This window comes from Clarias gariepinus, chromosome 1 (assembly GCF_024256425.1).
Source record: "Clarias gariepinus isolate MV-2021 ecotype Netherlands chromosome 1, CGAR_prim_01v2, whole genome shotgun sequence".
Lineage (NCBI taxonomy): Eukaryota > Metazoa > Chordata > Actinopteri > Siluriformes > Clariidae > Clarias > Clarias gariepinus.
The window spans coordinates 23898796-23912474 of NC_071100.1; the positions used below are offsets into that span (position 1 = coordinate 23898796).

The 13679-nt window shown below is 41.1% G+C and overlaps 1 protein-coding gene across 4 annotated transcripts in view; it reads left to right on the top strand.

The window, feature by feature from the left end:
• Window positions 1-13679, top strand: part of si:ch211-200p22.4 (phosphatidylinositol-binding clathrin assembly protein) — a 53875-nt gene that overhangs the window by 14409 nt on the left and 25787 nt on the right. For all 4 annotated transcript variants that reach the window (XM_053515811.1, XM_053515985.1, XM_053515894.1 and 1 more), the window contains exons 2-5: window positions 1601-1743; window positions 11259-11334; window positions 11466-11568; window positions 12950-13043. In XM_053515811.1, the coding sequence (XP_053371786.1) occupies window positions 1601-1743; window positions 11259-11334; window positions 11466-11568; window positions 12950-13043 (416 nt within the window). The remainder of the gene's footprint in view (window positions 1-1600; window positions 1744-11258; window positions 11335-11465; window positions 11569-12949; window positions 13044-13679) is intronic.

Consider the following 13679-nt stretch of genomic DNA (forward strand, 5'->3'; position numbering starts at 1 on the left):
CGTGAACATTCAGTAATCTGAACACCTGATGCTTGACAATCAAAAGTCACCAACTTGCAGATAAGACGCATCGGTCTGTGTGAACTGTACAGTCATTTACCATCACCACTTCTGCATTACAGGAACTCGGCTGGGAGTTGTTACCACATCCCCCGTACAGCCCTGACGTAACTAAACATGCACAAATATACTGTGTCCTGTCTCTGTTCTGCTTTTGTTTAACACGTACTCGGACAGATACAAAGTGCAGTGCACACAGGATGCAGACTTTTCCCATTTTTAAATGTTTGAGGCATTAAAGGAGTTCCTGGGAGGCCTGTGTCTCAGACGTGAAGCAGGTAGTCTGATCATGGCTCCGGCGTACCTTAGTGGTATAAGTGCATTAGTGTAAAGCAAGTTTTACTCACATCTGTGTTCTGTTATTCTGCACAATCAAAAGACCCACTTTGACTTAAACACCCCTCATGTTTAAGTATAAGTTGGATCACTTGTTATTAAAATCATATTTGTAAGTTATTGTGTCCAGTATGTCTCAGATTTTTGCTGGATTACAAATCTTTTCGACTGTTACGCTAGAAAAACTCAAAAGAAATGCCTCAGCTTAACTTAGATATTCTTCTTAGAAAAATCTAATCAAGCAAAGCTGTTCAAAGAAGCAGGTTTAAAAAAAATAAATAAAAAATCATGAGTAATATTTTGTATACTACTATTTATTTTCCACCAGTCAGCATACCGATGTGCTGTTCTACCGATTAGTCCTAACACCAATGCTGCAGTTCATCTCTCCTCACAGTCAGCCGAGGAGAACAAAACACAAACGAAGTGTATGTGTGTTCCCCAGTTTATAATTTGCACACATGAAGGTAAGAAAAGACATGATTGCGAGTCAAGCCGAACTCTGCATTAATCCGATTTGTTTGAGACTGTAGAGATTTTCTTCTCCCTTCTGTTAAGAAACAGTTTGTTGATTCTGGTGATGACTGAAGTCCAGCCTTAATTAGGCTTCATGCTGTGTTTTTTTTTTTTTTTTCTTTTTATTATTTATTTAAAAATTTTTTCCCCTTGATGTCAAAAACCACCGCATACAGAACGGTTTAAAAAAAAAAAAAAAAAACGAACCATGATTGGATCTGTAAACCCGAGTCACGTTTACAAATGGGAATTAAATTCGATCTAAAACACAGCTGTGTCCCAAGTCTGATTGTGTTTTTATTTTGGCGTCTCTTTGTTTTAAACGTCAGCTTGTATGCATGTGCTCTGGGAATGGTTTATACTCGGGACCTGACACTATTTATATCTCACTACAGACTTCAAAAGGATATTCGTTACATGACACTTCAGAACATTTTATATATATATATACATATACATATATATACATATTTTATTTTTTTTTTGGATATGAAGGAGGGATTCGCCTGTTTTTTGAATATCTGACGAGCCTTGAAGTTCGCGTGCATTTTCGAGCAGTCTAAAGATATCGTCGTATCTAGAGACTGTAGTCTCAGCGCAACTGATCTGCTGCATTATTGAGCTGAATGTCTGAACGTACGAGACACAACTGAACGTGTTGCGTTTTCTTCTTCTTTCTTTGTTTTAGACCTGATCCACTGCACCAATGAGATGAACGTGAACGTGCCTCAGCTGGCCGACACTCTGTTCGAGCGCACGGCCAACAGCAGTTGGGTGGTGGTTTTCAAAGCCCTCATTACCACACACCACCTAATGATGTACGGAAATGAGGTAAAATGTGCTCTCTCACACACACGCACATACAGTACACGCATGCAGTACACGCTCACTCATTCACTCACTCAGTTTTATGCAGTTTAGAGCTATAATGAAATGGCCTCATCTCAATCTCACACACTGATAGTGTAATGATGAATAGTGTAACCGCGGGCGCACATGCACTCACATTAAAGTATATTAAAATCTTTATCTATAATGTAATTAAGTTAAAGCAATGGTTATCAATATTGTGATCATCAGTCACCGTAAAACACCCAAACATTAATTAGACCATGCTGTGTACACACACACGCACTCGCACTCCTCAACTCACTAGTCATCCTGTGATGCTTTTCAGCAAGGTTTAACCCTTTTTGTTTTAATGTCTTTTTAAATAACACTAAGTACAGTATTCATGAGTTGTAATGCTTCATATAAGCTGCGTCTAGTTGTCTTCAGCAGTGTTGATATCACAGAAAGGACATCAGGGAGAGCTCGAGGACATCTGTAGAGAGCGTACTGGTTCGGGGAGGGAACCCTGATAAAGCACCGATCTTAAGGACACACTCCTGCGTGTGTGTGGAGAGGGGAGTGTACACGAGACACGCCCAGCTGTGGCCCAGATACTAAATGTACAGTTTGCTTTCTGATGTCACTGGAGTTATAGATTAAGATTATTAAAGAGGAGATGAGAGGATTAATAGATGGAGTAGTTTGTATGTGTGCGTGCGCGTGTGTATGTGCTGTGTGTGTAGCAGAGAGGAAGTGAACGAAAAAAAAAAGCTGACAGTGGAATAATGCCTCCCCTCGGGGAGACAGTGGAATAATGCCTCGTCTTTGAGCATGGGAGATAAGGAACAGTTGGTGTGTGTTTCTCCTAATGGGATTTTGGAGTCATCCCTCCATACCAGGACGTCCCAGTGTCTTCTTTAACTGCTAATCCCAGGCAAATTGTGTGACGCTGAATATGAACATAGTGTCTGTTAGACTGTTTGTGAGAGAGCAGGTTAGAGGTCTGAGAGCTATGAGAGGAAGCTGCAAATCCAATATATGAGCAACTTGTATGTCTGTAGGGTGTGTGTGTATGGGTATTAGCCATATTAGAAGATTCTCTTTATGCGGATGCATTCAGATGGAAATGTATGCCTGTTTCATAAAGTGAAAAACATTTTAAAATGTAATTTATTCATCTTCAGTGTCTATAAAGTCAGGGTGGCAATCAGAAACCGCCTGAACAGGCAGTCATGCACACAAATGTGCACCCGTTTGTGGACACCTGACAGTAACGCTCATATGTTCTTGTTAAACATCCCAGTCTGGCTTAATCCATGTTGTTATATAATAACCTCCACTCATGTGAGTTTAGAGCATTACTATGACTATTAGTGCCTCTTCAGCCACCGGAGCAGTACTGAGATCAGGTACTGACGTCTTGGGGTAAACTCAGTGTTCCACTTCATCCCAAACGTGTTCTCCAGGCTTGAGGTCATGGTCGAGTTCTTCTACTCCAAACCTGTTCCTTCATGCTGGAATAGGTTCGGGACTTTTAGTCACAGTGAAGGGTAATGCTAATACTACGGTAAAGAATGACAGACTTATGGTGTCTTTCTAGCATTGTGGCACCAGTTTGGGAAGAATCACATCACATAGGTGTGAGGAGCAGGTGGCCGTATAGTATACACAGAAGAAAAGAGACAAAACTTGCAGTTAGAAAGATAAAATGGTATTGAGAGAATGTTGAATGAACAACCCGAACACTACGTTACAACCTCCAAAACAACAAAACTAACCTTAATTTGGAGCATTTATGCAAGACAACCTTCATCTGCACAATGTCTCCTTCTCTTTTTTTAAGTTTCTAACGGTGTTTAGAATTCTGATCTGTGATTAAGACAGAATGTGTATACATCATTTTACACACCTTTTAGTGTGTAATATTACCTCTGTTTGATTTACGTTAAAATATTACAGTGAGGTACATCATATCTCCCAGGGTACTCCGCTGTTATATGGTGTTTGTGGCGCTCGGTGTGATGTAAACACATTTTGAAGCATCAACAGCATGTTCCCTAGTGCTCCATTTGTTAGCACGCAGCACTCTTACTCGGTCCCGCTCAGGACAGCGGCTTGTTGTTAATATTATTTAGAATTCACATTTACGACTGATGTCGGATGCATTCGTCATCCCATAGTCATGCAGTCAATGTTGTTCCAACGTCATTTCATCAAGGCAATTCTGACTTCCAAAAACAACCCAATACCAACACTGGTTCAGCATCCACAACGTTGCCAAATTAACTTAACAACATGTAGACGACCAAAAGCTCCTGCTGGGATATGAATAATTTGATGGTTTCCATTTTGAAGCTCTCCTGTGAGACGATGGTTCTCAACAGGTCTTCATCAGTATCTATGCGTCTTTTTGAAGGCTCAGTTCAACCAGGTCATGAACTTGAATTCTGTTAAGACTCGAAAAAACAATCCAGCCTTATTAAAAATCAGACACTCAGACACTGGTGTATTCCAGTCTGTAAAGATGGAAACAAATAATGGTTGTCATAATGGCAACAAATTTTGGCGCATGCTGTACGTTGGATCATTAAACAATGCGGGTGTCTGTTTGCTTCCTGGCTGTTTCTTTCAAGGATTTGATGGGGAAAAGGATCCAACAAAGCACATCGTTCCTTACGCCGTTGGGTTGCCAGCTTGACGCCCAGCTGTTTCCTAGCACTTAGGGGTTGAAACAGTGGCAGCCCGGGGGTGGAGAGACTCGGACCAGGGACCTCCTGATCACCTTAACCATCTAGCTACCCCTGCTCCACCTATTTTTTTTCTTTAAATAAAAACAAAACAAATAAAGGGAAACCACATTGAACTGGAAGTGACAAACCTTGCATCTCCCGTAACTCAAGCTCAGGATTGTAAAACAGGACTAGCTGACTACCAGCTACCTGCTGCAGCACCGCATTGCTACCTGCATTCATGATTGACACACAGCCTACATGTGTATTGCATGTTGCCTTTAAATGTGCTCAACATGTGTGTTTGTTAGATGTTCGAGATCTACACACTCACCCACACACACAAGCTGGGATACAGTATTCGCCTGGTCACATACAATGTGCGGGGAAAAAACGCTTCCCTTTGTACTTGGGTTTAGGTTAATTAGCCATATTAAGTGTGTGTGTGTGTGTGTGTGTGTGCGCGTGTGTGAGAGTAAGAGAGAGTAGAGGGGAAGTTTTGAGGGTCGGCCTTGTGGAGCGCTGATAGTGTTTGTTTTGCAGAGATAAATAACTGCCTGCTGATAGCTGCGTTTAACAAGACCTGCCTTAGAGCATGCGGGCACTCGTGTACGCGCACATCCACGCACACTCCCTCAAACACACACACAAACCAAAAAGCAGGCCTCCGATGTTAATTATTAGATTTAAATGCAGTGTGTGTGGGGTGTTCCAGCCTTTATCCAGACACGGTACGTCCCAGCAGAGGCGTCTCGGCACGATTCGGATTAGCAGACATCAGAGGTCGAAACTAATATCAGTCATGATATTAGTATGACTATAGACTGTTTGCGCGGGATGCGGGCTTGTTTAACATTCCAGCAGCGTGCCTTTTTCTTTTTTTTTTTCTTTTTTTTTTGAGCGCGCTCAGTAAGAGCTGCTGTTTGTGTAACGGCTGCCGCGTTTGTTTGAGTTATGCGAGACAGCCAAGGTAATAATTACCTTTTTAATAAGCCCACACGCACACAATTCCCGTGCTCTCACCGTCGCACTTTAACTCCCTTTCCCATGAGCGAAACTGCTAATCAATACCTATTAGCATAGGCGCAGGATAAACATGAGGGGATAAGCAGTGATTATCGTGCTTATTTAGCAGATCTGTTCCCTTTGAGGAAAATCCTGTGTGTCTTGTGGATTATTTATCACCTGAGTGCTGCATGTTGTCTGATATGACTAGTAAAGGAACGCATGTGTAATGTGGACTTTATCAAATCTCAAATATATGGGGATGTTATTGGGAAATGAATTGGCCTTTTTATTATAATTTTATTAAAGCATCCTGGGGTTTTGGCTTGGGTTTTCCTGCCTTTTTTGTTTTTTCCTTAATATCTCCCTCCTGCACTAGTTGCATGAGCCGTATCCATAGTAACTCAGAACTCGTAGAGACAAGTGCTTCACTCGACTGTGGAAAATCCGCATGCATACGCAGTCACGCTTCTCCAGGGTCAGGTTTGATTTTCGCCAGTAAACCGATCGAGACAGGGCTGAAATCTCATCGTGGCTCGGCAGTCACTTCCCTGGATGCCTTTGTGGAGAAGAGGGGAAAAAATAAATAAATCTCCTCTGGCCAGAGGCTTCCACATTAATAATGCATGGCGCGTCGACGCTGTCACCGTTCAAGGTTTATACTCCATTTATTATCAGCAGTGTAGAAAATCCCTAGTTCCTTGATAATTTGTCTATATAGTGTCTGTTTTAAAGAAACACCTTCAAGCAGCAGCGAGTGGAAGTGTGTGACACAGGATTAAGGGGAACACGCAGGGGAAAGTTCTATTGCCGTTGCTGTGGGTTTGTCACACCGGGTCTCCCTACATTCTCATCTAACATGGTTGTTTTATCAACAGAACGAGGATGTAGCCTGGTGTGGGTTCGCATGGATGTTCCTCAGCTGCAGTGCGTTTCCTTAAACAGACCAGACTGAATATTAAATAAGACAGAATGCAATCGAGCGGGACTGATTTACTCTCTGATAAGAACAGGTTGAGATGAGGAGTATGTCAGTAATGAATGGGAAATGCATCAGAGTTGCTATGGTGATGGGGAGGGGGGGATCTTAATGCTTACAAGACTCGACTGTTTCTCCCCAGTTATGCAATTATGCTGTAGTGCTGTAGACCCAAGTGATGCAGTGATCTCTCTGTAATGTTTCTGCTGTTATTACGGATGATTCTTGCGTTTTGAGATTGAGCGATGTTAGCGTAGAGTACACTGTTATGAAATATACCAGATGATAAAGATGGCACTGCTCTGTAGAAGCTGCCATACAGTGGAATCTCACCATGCCAATGCTCTCCCTTTTAAATTTCCGCCTTAGAAATTAAAGTTTTGGAAGAAAATTAGCGAAGTTGCTCGTGTGTCCAGGAGATTTTCAAATCTTGGAAAGCCAAGCAAGGTTACGAATTATTTTTTTTATTTTTATATTTTTTTCCTCCTAGTCAGTAAAAGCTGTTTTGAAAAAGTCAACTGACGATACCAACTCTGCCTTCAGCATGCGTTTAAAAGCTATGTTTTTTTTTTCATTTTTTTTTTTTGTAATATTGGTAATGTTTTTTGGGATGGCTAGAACGGATTATCTGCATTTCCATTTTTTCTTATCGGACCGTTCATATCACAATACGAATTTTCGCCTTAACACCTTGTCTCCAGGAGCTACCTAAGAAAAGCTCCTGTTGATCCTGGATCTTGAGTAGAGAGCAAAGAACAGCTGGCCGGAAGCAAAGCTGGATCAGTGAGCATGTCTGTTAAAAATGCGCACAAACATGGATGTTAGAGTGAGAGTCAGAGCGCTTCAGTTCAGGTAGCGCTGAGCATGAGACACAACTGAAATGAGTTCCTATTGCTTTGCTCATGAATTAAGAACCATTCCACAAACAAGGGCTCTTTATTTATTGTGCTTGTTGGTTTAGCTCTCTGCACGCAGGTGGCCACGGTCTACTAGAGGGAACATGCCAAGTAAAAAATAAAAAAATCACACATTTCAATATCAGTATCAGGAAGTACCCAAAATAATGTCCTCGTTCCTGGTCTGGAAGAAATGCTATCAATATACACTCGCCTGCTAAAAAAAAAGAAAAAGAAAAATCCTGTTCTAAAAGGGTCAAATTATTGGCTGGCGTCAAGCAAAGAAAACGGCTAAAGAGAGATTGCTGAAATGACTGGGAATAGGTTTAAAAACTGTCAAACACGTTATTAAAAACCTGGCAGGAAAGTGCTGAGTCATCAACTCGGTGGGAGAAATGTCAGAAAAAGAAATCATGAAATTAGATGACTGAAATGATTTGCTGAAGTTGCATCATAAAAATCCCCAGTAGAAATCACAGCTGTGTTTAATAGTGAATGTGCAATCCCACACACACACACTATGTGACAAGTACTCACTCACTCACTCACTCACACATTCATTTACTCATAATCTTGTATACAGTGTGTCAGGGGTCCTGAGACACTGTATGAAAAAAGGAAAAGGTAAAGCAATAGATGAAGGTCATGGGGTCTGATGAGTCCAGATTGAGTTTATTCCAGAGCGTCAGGGTAAGAAGGGCAGCACATGAAGCGATCACTCATAAGCCCAATCCCAATTCTATTTTCTACCCCTTCCACTACCCCTCGCCCGTTCCCCTTGTCCCTTGAAACGAAGTGGAAAGGGGAAGGGTTAAAATATTTCCCCTAAGAAATGGGACACCACTACAACACTGTTATACGTCATCATACGTATCCGTGTACACATATGGCCGTAAGCAAAACAAACAATGCGTTATCAAATGCTTGGCAAACTGCCGTGCTACTGAACTTTTATTTTTGTTGTAGCATGCAGTAAAGTGTATATGACATAAAAATATATTTTTGTAATATCGCGCAATCAGTGCTATCCGCTAGCAAACTTTAGCGATTATCTTGCAAACGTTTCTTTACAGAACATCACCATAAACACAAGACTAAAGGTAATGTACATATAATGAAAACTTGTCATAAAAATCCTTATTAATGGCAAAAATTACTTACATTTATGGGTCTGCTTGCTCGAGTGAGCAGCCATGTTGAAAATTTCTCTTAGCCCTCCAAACGAAGATTTTTCAGGACCTCACTTTAAATGAAGGGCTATCTGGCCCTTCCTCTTACCCTTACCCCTCCAACCAAAAGAGAAATGAGACACCCCTACCCCTTCACGTGAACGCGCCAAACGGAGGGGTAGGGCTAAGTGTAGGGGTAAGGGGTAGAATTGGGATTGGGCTATAGTGTTCCCTGTACAGTACAGGCCTCTGGAAACGATGTTATGATCTGGGATTGCTTCACTGGGTCGGTTCTAGACTCACCAGCGTTACTTGGTTCAGTCAAGTCAGCTGACGACCTGATTGCACTTAACAATGCATCAATGCTTTTTTTTTTTTTTTTTTTTTTTTCTCCTCCGATAGCACAGGTATATTCCAGGACTCAAATCATGAAAGAGTGGTTTGAGGAGCATGAGGGTATCATTTGCATACATGAACTGGCCATCATGTTTTATGTTGTAATCCAAAGTGAATGTTGTCTAATGAAATACTATAGTGTATAGGATATCAGGGGTAGGTATAAGAAAATCATGGGGCACTTAAAAATCTTAAAAAAAAAAAAAATCTTATAAAGGCATACTGGTTTACTGACGCGACCCTGTATCCACTCCTCCCGAGTCTGGCAGTTAAGTAAAAGCATGTTTTGTGTACAAGAAAAGATGATGAGGTTATTATATCACTGACATTTAGAAACTGAAACGAATAAACCTTCTAGCTGTAAACAGAGTTCATGTTAGGACAGGAGAAACTGGAATACATGACTAAAACCTTAAACAGCTTTATAAAAAACACACCGAATGAGTGCTGTCTGGGAGGAGTCTGTTTCCCTACAGCTGAAGCTGATTTTATCACTTGCATTCAGTGTTTCTTCCCCACCTACCCGCCCCCCAATGTAATATGCAGATTGGCCCGAAAGCTAGGTGAAGTGTGGCAAGTTATTGTTGTGCAGGAGATCTGCAGAGTTGATTGCTAGAAGTGATTATACACGGAGTCGTTTGTATTCTATTTATTGGAGATTTTTATTTGTTTTTGGTCGTGTGTGTGTGTGTGTGTGTGTGTGGTTTTCTCAGTGAGGTTAATGTAATATGAGTAAGAGTGAAAACATCAGCCGTTTTATTCCGCATTTTATGCGCATCTGACAGCGTTAACACTATCGTGTGGACATCTCGGTGTAACTAGTCGCCTGCCAACATCAATTGAACGCCGCGTTTTAGCCACTTTCCAAAGAAATGCGGTCAATATCGTTCCTCTGGGCTTTCAGCCACAGGCAGTGTAATTCCACCTGTAGGGCGAATCGTTGTTCGAGTCATCTGAAGAACACGTTCGGACTTTCTTCATCTGATTAACAGTGATTGTTCGAGTTTTGTTAAGCTTCTCGTTTTCGTCTGGGCACGCCGTTACTTCCTTGTTGTGACAGGATATCCGTCTTAGTCGAGCAAGTCCTTGGAACTGGGATAAAGAGGAACTTGGGCGCATGACATGACCATCCTCTCTGTGCTCTAAGGTCACTGAATGCCTCTCAAGAAACAGAACGCTTTATCTAAGGTTTATTTATTTTTATTTTCCAGCGTTCACAGAAGTGAGCTCTGGGCTATTTCAGGTGAATTTCACCTGCGTTCCTTTTATAGAGGAAAAATCTGCAAAAAAGAAATATCCAAGTCTGGATATAAAAAGTTTGAGGGGAATAAGTACCTCAGCTTTTAAATAATTTTGGCCTTTGGCAGCAGGATTTATTTTTAATGCTTGACTGCAGAGAGCACTCCTTGTTCTCATGCCCTCTTTCCCTGGCATTAAAGCTAAATAAACAGCTTAGTTCCACTGCTCCAGTCACGCTCTCTACAGTTCTAGTCAAGCTCCAAATTTAAAAAGGGGGAAAAAATCAGAATGGGGAAGAATGCCAAAATGGTGGTATGTATGGCATCTGTACTTTTGAGGGGGCGTGGCTTCTGTAGTCAAAGTTCATTCAGTATCTTGGATGGTAGAGAAACACTGATTCAGTCATCTTTTTCCAGTTCAAGATCTGATGTACTAATCGGATGGTCGGCTGATCAGCTCTGCCAGTTTACTCTTGGGCAGTGGTGGGTGTAACGTGTAACTTTTTTTAATTTAACGAGTAATCTAAGGCGTTAGGTCCGCGCAAGAATTCAGGTTTTAGTTTGATTTTTTTTTAATGGAAGATGTGTGAAATGCTGTTGAAGTTCACTTTACTAACTGTCAGCTTTCTGTCACTGTAGTTAAAATGGCATAACTCACCTTTGTACCTAGTCTTTGATGCTTTGGTGTAAATCCCCTGAATTTCCTATTCTCTGATTGAGCTGGGACAAGATCACACACCTCTCATGCATGTATGAGCAGATCTCGTGTTGCGTGGACAATTGCATGATCCTCTTTTTGGGAATTTCCAGTCTGGTTTTCCCAGCACCTCCTCTGTCAGCCTTCAAGCAGCAGCAGCGATAGCAATAGCAATGTCTGCCAACCCAAAGAGCCTAGAAAAGTCTGATCATCCTCCACAGAAAAAAAAAGCTTAGTCTAGACCCACTTCAGCCAGAACAGGGAGTTCTCTTCTATCAGCAGCGTCCTCGGGAGGCGAGTCGTCACGCTTCCAGATAACAGCACTGCTCAGCTCCATCATGAGTACCAGAGCTCCAGACAAAATACTGGTTATAATCTTTTTCTTTTTTCTTTTTTTTTTTTGTAGCGTTTCATTCAGTACCTGGCCTCAAGAAACACTCTCTTCAATCTGAACAATTTCCTCGATAAAGGAGCACTGCAAGGTACGTATAAGTGCAACAAGCACAAGCAAAGATTTGAAAAAAATACAGGTTTTATCTCCTCATGTACTGGGCACACTTATTTTATTACACTTCCCTCACCATGTTTCGTTCTCGGTTACTGTCTCCGTCAGGCTATGACATGTCCACCTTTATCAGGCGCTACAGTCGCTATCTGAATGAGAAGGCGCTGTCCTATCGCCTCGTAGCCGTCGACTTCACCAAGATGAAAAGAGGGTAAGCCAAGCAGATGGAACTTTTTTGTTTTTTGAATGCAGTACAAGTTTTCAAAAAGTCATTTAAAAACAAATTCAAAATAAAAACAAGAATTTAAAACAGGGTCTCAAATAAGAATTTAAAACTGAGGCTTTTGTGCCTTTTCTCCAGTATAAAGGCTCCCCAGGAAGCGTTCTTTTCTATCGTATCCTGCCGAGATAAAATCAATCAAATCAGACAAAATTGGAGATGATGATGATTAAAGAAATCGTCAGAGAAAAGACGCTTTGTACAGCCTACATGCCTGCCATGGTCACGTGACCTATTAATGCACAGGTGTGGCCGTTCTCCCTACAACAAGGACTTATTATAACGTCCAGATGTCATAACGTCATGACACATGCACATCACAATCACATGAGATCTGCATTTAAAACAATCTAAATGCTTTTCAGATGAACGTTTATAATAAGATCTTGTTGTAGGGGTGTGACAAGAGATTATGCTTATGATACTCAATGTATAAAAAACTAATAAATAGTTAAATGATAAAGTTGGCCATGGTAGCTTTTATGCCTGAGCTCTCGGCCTCTGTGGGCTGCAGTTGAGCCAGGTGTAAGAGCTACCTCGGTAATGAAGTCGATTTATTAAAATTATTAAACTAATTATGGTCATGCACATACTGTACATAATGGTCATACAATACGAGTGGAAGGAGCTCGGAGCAGACGTGCCGATACTCTGTATCGAGACGAACCAGTTGAGCAGGAGGTGGAGGAGACCGCAGTAGGCGGGGATGTCTGGGCATCTCTGCTCCTCCTGATACCACCATGACCCTGAATTATTTCTTTCTAGACCAAATGGATATAGATGATGGATGGATGGCTGGATGCATGGAGTACGATGGCCCTCCAGAGCTTCCTTTTTACTCAAGTGTGATGTTAATATTTAGAGCACATGTCTCTTTTTATTCACTGTTATAGATCTATTCGCAGAGTTGAGCGTGTGCATTTTTTTTTTCCCCCTTCTTTTTTTCCTTCGGCTATCCTGATTACTTCACGCTTTCTCTTCTCCAAACATTAATAGTTGTGGGGGAAAGAATGCCATTCTGAAAGCTTCAGCGGTGTTTTAATTACCCTGAATGTTTCTATTAGTGCTATGATGATGATGATAATGATGATGCTGTACATCCTTCATCTTATAAGAACATCTTTGTCAGACATTTTTCGTTTTGCAGACACGAACTCTACACGGAACAACACGTGCAGTCCTGCGTGACTGATATTGCTCTGTAGAGAAGTCCCTGTTGTCCCTTTTTCGTTTCGAAGTCCCTCTCAGAGCCTTGGTTGTGTTTGTGTGTGTGTGTTTTGTTTGTTGATATACATGTTTGTGCGTTGTGCAGTATTGATGGAGTGATGCGCACCATGAATACAGAGAAGCTGATCAAAACTCTGCCCATAATTCAGAACCAGCTGGACGCTCTGCTCGACTTTCAGGTGTGTGTTTGCGTGTGTGTGTGTGTGTATATACGTGTGTCTTGCCCTATAATCTTGCTGAATGTGTGTTTCAAAGCCTTGTATTTTATTTTGCAACACAAAAACAAATAGAAGTTTAAAGTTTTATGTGAATCACTGATTTTGTTTTCTTGTTTGCATAAAAGTTAAGTGAGTTTACAAAGTGTAACCATGAACAAATATCTACTTAAACTCTAATCCAGCATGACGCCTCGACTGCACTTCAGACTCTTTAAACATTCTGAAACATAACGGTAGAGACACACACGCCGAGCAGCAGTTAGATCAGCACATGGTTCGACAAACCTGGACGAGTTCTCTGCTAGTTTCACTTTGCGTGTGGAACGTGATCTCGCTGTTTCAACCAGTCTGAAGGAGCTTTGATTAGTTTTACTACACACATACTTTTCTGTGAAGTTTTTTAATTGTGAAAGCGAATGAGATCCAAAAATTATTTTTATATATAAAAAAAAAACTAGGGATTAAACTATTGCTGGATGATTTCATAAATAAAAAAAAAAAAAACTCTTGACACATGTTGAGATTTACAGTACATTTGCGAAATCTAACTATTAAATGTACTATTTTGTATTCAACCTAAGTGAACAGAAAATAATT